Source organism: Lampris incognitus, chromosome 20 (assembly GCF_029633865.1).
Source record: "Lampris incognitus isolate fLamInc1 chromosome 20, fLamInc1.hap2, whole genome shotgun sequence".
Taxonomy (NCBI): domain Eukaryota; kingdom Metazoa; phylum Chordata; class Actinopteri; order Lampriformes; family Lampridae; genus Lampris; species Lampris incognitus.
In genome coordinates this window covers 30,841,949-30,849,177 of record NC_079230.1, presented here as the reverse complement: position 1 = coordinate 30,849,177, position 7,229 = coordinate 30,841,949, and the positions used below count along the sequence as shown (strand labels likewise).

Below are 7,229 nucleotides of genomic sequence, written 5' to 3'. Positions count from 1 at the left end.
TAAGAGTTCAATTCAGTGATGCTTTATTGGCATGACTGCATTAATTACAATGTTGCCAAAGCAAAACAGGTCAACAGAGTAAACAAAAGAACAAAAAAAAGGAAAAAGGAAGACATAGATCTGGCAGAAACATAGAAAAGCAACTGACAGTAACTGACAGTGTTCTGGTCACTCACTGACCCTTAGGCTACGAGTACGTGTCGCCATCCTACAATGCTGTGATTACAACTATTCCCCAACCCTCTGTGAACAGTACACATGGTCAATGGTCACAGCCATATTTGCACATGAAACTGTATTGTTTATAATGGTGGGATACCGGCAGTCAGGTGACCCTGTATTGTTTATAAGGGTGGGACACCGGCAGTCAGGTGATCCTGTATTGTTTATAAGGGTGGGACACCGGCAGAGGAAGATGCAGAGGACAGGAAGAGATGGAAACGGATGATCCACTGTGGCGCCCCCTAACGGGAGCAGCCAAATGTAGTAGTAGTAGTAGTAGTAGTAGTAGTAGTAGTAGTAGTGGTAGTAGCCTCATCTTGCACTGCAGTTGATTCAGGAGGATACGAAGTTCACAAGCTCCACTTAGATCTGCAGCTCATCTGCCCAGTGGTCCTGTGGAAGATGAACATAAAGAAAACATCCTGAGTAAAGCCCAACAACCCAACTTGACACTTACATTTTTGCGGAGTATGTGCCGCCATGTTTCATTGGCGAGAACAACCTCCAAAAGAACACCAAAGCACAACTGTAAATGTTTTGTATTGTACCGGTGCTCAGGCGCCCCTCAGACGACGCTGAGGAAAGGCAAACCTTCTGACCGCCTTTTAACCCACCACGAAGCAACATCTCGCTCCCATTTCCTCGCGCAGGTTTGACCGCTTGCCTGAAAAATGAACAAGCGAATTTCGTGCCACGTCACAGGAAGCATTTCTAACTACCCCACCGCTGCTAGCAGGTTTGCTAGGAGACCGCTGAGCTTCAGTGATGGAGTCCCAGCTCCTCTTACTGAGCCGGCTCGTTTGGCTCCGCTCAATAAGAGCCAAATGATGCACGATGTTAAAACATCAAACACCACTGAATGTTTTATTTACATTGAATTTATCTATATTTATGTACTATTCATATGTATTTATACAGAATTTACATTTTGTAAGTTGGTGACCAGTGCAACACACACGTCTCACCATGCTTGGCTCTTCGTGTTATTACCACAGTCAGAAGATTCTGGATCGTTTTTAACAAACACGTTATAGGATCATCCTATTATTTATTCCTTTTGTCCATCTTCTGTTTTTAAGTCCTTATCCAGCCACTGAACACAACAGCAAACAACATACAATGGCACAAGACTAGACATCAGACTGATGAACCGGTGCAGGCTGCTAGGACACCGAGTTGATGCTGCAGCTGATGCTGGAGACAGAACGGAGGACATTTAGTCGGCTAAATGTCAGAAATCCAGGAATTGTTATACACCAAAATAACGTTAGCTGTATTTACAAATGACTGTTCTTTGTGGTGGTAGGATAATTATGATAATAATGATGATGATAAACCACTTGTACACCACTGTGCAAAACAAATCTCTACAAAGTCCTTCATACAATACAAAGAGTAAAAGCACGGACAGAACAACAGCAGAGCAACAGCCACACTGATGAGTAGAATAAGGACAGTGAAGTAAAGATGTCCATCCATCCATCCATCCATCCATCCATCTGTTATCCAAGCTGCTTATCCTGCTCTCAGGGTCGCGGGGATGCTGGAGCTTATCCCAGCAGTCATTGGGCAGCAGGCAGGAAGACACCCTGGACAGGCCATCAGGCCATCACAGCCCCCCCACACACACACATTCACACCTAGGGACAATTCAGTATGGCCGATTCACCTGACCTGCATGTCTTTGGACTGTGGGAAGAAACCGGAGCCCTGGAGGAAACCCATGCAGACACGGGGAGAACATGCAAACTCCACACAGAGGACGACCTGGGATGACCCCCAAGGTTGGACTACCTCAGGGCTCAAAACCAGGACCTTCTTGCTGTGAGGCGACCGCACTAACCACTGCACCACCGTGCCACCGAAGTAAAGATGTGAAGGTCATAATAAAAAAGAATATAATAAAGAAATGATAAAAGGCTTACAAAGTAACGGGGAGTCCAGAAGAGAGGTGAAGAAGAGAGTGCAGGCAGGGTGGAGTGGGTGGAGAAGAGTGTCAGGAGTAATGTGTGACAGAAGGGTACCAGCAAGAGTTAAAGGAAGGTTTACAAGATGGTAGTGAGACCAGCTATGTTGTATGGTTTGGAGACAGTGGCACTGATGAAGAGACAGGAGGTGGAGGTGGAGGTGGCAGAGATGAAGATGATAAGATTTTCACTGGGAGTGATGAAGAAGGACAGGATTAGGAACGAGTATATTAGAGGGACAGCTCAGGTTGGACGGTTTGGAGACAAAGCAAGAGAGGCAAGATTGAGATGGTCTGGACATGTGTGGAGGAGAGATGCTGGGTATACTGGGAGAAGGATGCTGAATATGGAGCTGCCAGGGAAGAGGAGAAGAGGAAGGCCAAAGAGGAGGTTTATGGATGTGGTGAGGGAGGACATGCAGGTGGCTGGTGTGACAGAGGAAGACGCAGAGGACAGGAAGAGATGGAAACGGATGATCCACTGTGGCGCCCCCTAACGGGAGCAGCCAAAAGTAGTAGTAGTAGTAGTAGTAGTAGTGGTAGTTGTAGTTGTAGTAGTAGTTGTAGTTGCAGTTGTAGTAGGAGTAGAGATAAAAGGCTTACAAAAAGGCCAATCTAGAGTGAAAAATTGATACAGATTTTGATGGTCTGAGCTCCACTTGAAGTATGCTGTTGAATTTAGGGGCCAGCAAGAGTACATTCAAATTCATGGAGAGTTAAAAGACTCATTGTGTGTCCATGGGCTGGATCTAGACAAGCTTTAAAAGTAATAAAATGATTAAAAAAAAATCAATAAATAACTATACAATTGGTTTTGGTTTTTTTTTTTGGTAAAACATAACTGATAAAAAATGACCATTTGAAGATGGGCCTGTAGTTAAGGGGATTTAAAGGATGGAGGTTGAGCTTTACAGGTGGTGCTTATCTGCACCCTGCATGGGCAACTTAGGTAGCCGAATGAACAGGTTTCCTTTGCAGCACACGGGCCGCTGAAGACTACCGTCACGCAAAGCAGAACTTGTGCGATTGCATATTTGAAGCTAGACTGAAAGGAAGCAGCTTCCTGTAGCTGATGAACCATAAATACTAGATAGGCTAGTAGGCAGGGGAGTAGACTCAAGTCACATGACTTGGACTTGAGTCAGACTCGAGTCACATGACTTGGACTTGGGTCAGACTCGAGTCACATGGCCTGGACTTGAGTCAGACTCAAATGAAGAGATTGTCGGTATTTTAATTAAAGGTATTTGAAATACACATTTGAATTTGTACCGTTTGAGTACTGTATCGTTTGTATTTGATCAGTCTGGAAAAAAATAGAATGTAATTTTCAGATGTTGCTTGTAGGAGCAGTATTTTGTATTTGAAAATACTCAAAAAATACTTTTTGGCAGAGATCAGACTTCAGGTCAAAGATCTTTTTTTCAACCTATAGTCTATAAATCTGAGTCAGGGTAATGAGAACGATACAAAGACAGTTAACAGGGGGCACCCGGGTAGTGTAGCTGTCTATTCTGTTGCCTACCAACACGGGGATCCCGGTTCGAATCCCCGTGTTACCTCCGGATTGGTCGGGCATCCCTACAGACACAATTGGCCGCATCTGCAGGTGGGAAGCCGGATCTGGGTATGTGTCCTAGTTGCTGCACTGGTGCCTCCTCTGGTCGGTCGGGGCACCTGATCAGGGGGGAGGGGCAACTGGGGGGAATAGCGTGATCCTCCCACGCCCTATATCCCCCTGGTTAAACTCCTCACTGTCAGGGGGAAAGAAGCGGCTGGTGACTCCACATGTATGGGAGGAGGCATGTGGTAGTCTGCAGCCCTCCCCGGGTCAGCAGAGGGGGTGATTGGCCAGGTACAATTGGGGAGAATGGGGGGGATGGTTAGCAGAACCACACACGATGGCATGAGTCAGTGCTGTGATGTGGGCTTTCCTCAGCCTGCCCGACGAGGCCGAAGGCAGCCTGTTGAACGGCTGACTGAAAAACAAGCACGAGTGCTCTTCAGTGCTGTCTTTAACTACGTCATTTACCGTCTCATTGTCAAACCCTGCCACACTCACCTGACAGGTGATAACAGCCCTGCAGATTGTTGGCTAAAAGAATGTCAGCCTACATTTTTTAGGAACACCTCAAGTACCTTCTTAAGTACCTTCTTAAAACCCTTATCTTATCTTACCTTACCTTACCTTGTTAAAAACACTCAGTACCTTTCTGTGCAGAAGTGGTCTTTGAAGAAATTCTAGCACTCCAGACACTAAGAATTGTTCTTTTTTTTAGCATTTCAAATACAAAATGTGTACTTTAATTAAAACACATTTTGGACACCGATATTATGTAGTTTATTTTGACACATTTGAAAAATATGTAATTGTATTTTATAACATATTAGATTATGAAGAATATTTGTCAATTTTTTGGTCAAGTCACAAATTTGATGACTTTGGACTGAAAAAGACTTGCAACTCGACTTGACTTGAACATTAATGACTCATGACTTTGCCTGGACCTGAGCCTTCTGACTTGGAAGACTTGATATCCTCTCCAAGCCCAGAGATAAAATGCTTTCAGAAAGTGTGCATCCAATCAACTCTTCATTTCCATAATTGCAGATCCACTTCGAATCATCCATCCATCCATCCATTCATTATCCAAACCGCTGACAGGCTCCAGCACTTTGAATCAATCCGTCATAAATACAAATTTTAAAAACGCATTCATGACTCATGTGAATTTAGTATATCAACTGTTACTCTGTTGTTAAAATGATGACTTGGCATTATATTTGATGAAGACCGCATAATGACTTGTATAGGACTTGAAACTCAAAAGTTGAGGACGTTTAGGACTTGCGACTTGGGATTTGTCAGTTTTGACTTGAGACTTTATATGGAACTGTTTTTTGGGACTATATTTTGACATGTTTTGACTTGAGACTCTAATGCTAAGACTTGAGACTTACTTGTGACTTGGTTCCATTACTGCTACTAGGCCTCATATAAACTCTTTAAGGGAATGAGTGTGAGGTACAACTAGGGGGCATGTTGGTTTCATGTGCTTTTTTGTATAAAGTTATTTCTTTTGTAAAGAAATCGCATAACATACACCTGGCAACAAATGCATCCCTTAACTTCAGCACTCAGAACTTGTCTTGTTTAATGGACAATGGCTATAAAATGTGTCCACCCTCATGCCTTTGTGCAAATTCTGCTGTGTTACAATATGTTTTTGGGGGCCTGAAATTTATGCAAAGTAATGTTTTGGATGAGATGAATATCTAAAAGTCAAATGAACATAAACTGCCTTTACCTTTTGACTACTTTAGAAACATCCCTATACCACCATGATACATACAACCGCCCCAAACACACAGTACATACACACACTCACACACACTCACTTGGGAGGACGAGCTTGCGATCTCTTCTTCAAAGCAACCATTTTTATGACGGATCAGGCTCCCCCACAGCAAAGACTGATGACAGACTGGACATTCCCCCTCAACAGGAAGGAGGTAGGAGGGCTCAGCCTTGAGAAAGTGCTTGGCTAAGCATATCAGATGACTGGTCATGCGACAGGATGAGTGGAAGCATGTCAGCTTTTCCACAGGCTGTAAAGAAACGATCTTTAGTAGTATACAAGCCAAGCATCTTCACTTCTAAAGAAGTTAATATCAATGTCAGGTGTTTTCAACCTAAGTTACAGAGTGACGTCGAAGACATTTGACTACCTTGACAGGCCCTTGACAGAGCGAACACCTCTCCAATCCCATTTCTCGCCCTTCTTCCTCCATAGACGGAGGCTGTGGCTGCAGTTGCTTCTTTGCTCTGACGCTTCCAAAAGCTATTGGGATGTGCAGCGGTGGCTGCAAAGTGGGTTCAAAGTCCATCCTATACTGTTGTTTGAGCCAGCGAGCAGTAAGTGGCAGGCGGCTCCACGGTGGCACACGGAGCATATTTGACACAACGCGCCAGTGGAACTGAAGGCTGGACTCCTTTCTGGAGCGCAGAGAAACGTGAGACAGGCGCCTGGAGGAGTGAGGGTGCTGCCACGCCCATTCAAACTGACATGACAAATAAAATCAAACACTGATGGGGGACTGGGGGATAATTATGCTGAGCCTGCAATAACACTCCAGTATCGGCTGTGGATCTTACTTACCCTCAAGGCAGCAATATCTGAAGGGAAGCCATGGATGATCAGCACCATCTCCCTGTGTGCAAAAAAAAATGAACATATAGGTCACCTCCAAAAAGCATCTATTGCTGCTTTTTTTGTTCTGTTTTGTTGTTATTTATTATTGTTGTTGCTGCAGTGTTGAGAAGCCAAAACACAAGAATGTCACTCTCTTGTACTTGGATAATGAGACGTAACAAATAAAGCATCTTGAAAATTGGGTAATATACGTTGCAGAGTGTCAAAGCTGATAAAATACCATGGTCCTCTTCCACTCGTCCTCTTGGCGCCCCCTCTCCGCAGGCCGGCGTTGTGTTGCACTATCCGCCGCTCGGGGTTGACAGTAAACCCAACGTAGACGCGACCTTTAAACTTAGGATTGGTGCAGTACAACATGTACACGCCAAAAAAGCCCTCCACCTCAACTACCATCATGCATTAAAGGAACCGTCAACCTAACGAGAGATTAATTCCTCATTAACAACCGATAGATACCCTTTATGTCGCTTAATAACGTCCCTTTCATAGCCACACATCAGCTGACCCAACACGTACAGGTACGTTAGGCAAACCCAAAACAGACAGCTCCGCTGGAGAAAGCTAGCAAAAGTTAGACTAAAGTTAACCTAAGAAACAATTAAAATGTACACATAATTACAATTTAATTACTCTAATGTTACGGAAGTATATGGACCCTTCACACGCCGGTTTGAAACGTTCACACACACACACACACACACACACACACAGCTGACAAAGCGCAGGGGCGAAGCTAACAGCTGTGAACGGCTAGCCGCCGTCACGCGGAACAGCGCGGCCTGTCCGCCGCTCTGCCCGAGGCAATCTCACGACAAACAAACATGAAA

The 7,229-nt window shown here is 44.5% G+C and overlaps 1 protein-coding gene across 1 annotated transcript; it reads right to left on the bottom strand.

The window, feature by feature from the left end:
- Positions 1–7,087, bottom strand: slx1b (SLX1 homolog B, structure-specific endonuclease subunit). Its single transcript, XM_056300724.1, has 5 exons — positions 6,623–7,087; positions 6,349–6,400; positions 5,918–6,250; positions 5,588–5,797; positions 1–615 (listed from the first exon to the last, which is right to left on the bottom strand). The coding sequence occupies exons 1-5, from the start codon at positions 6,796–6,798 to the stop codon at positions 586–588; spliced, it is 801 nt and encodes a 266-aa protein (XP_056156699.1). The 5' UTR covers positions 6,799–7,087; the 3' UTR covers positions 1–585.
- Between the last annotated feature and the right edge of the window lie 142 nt (positions 7,088–7,229).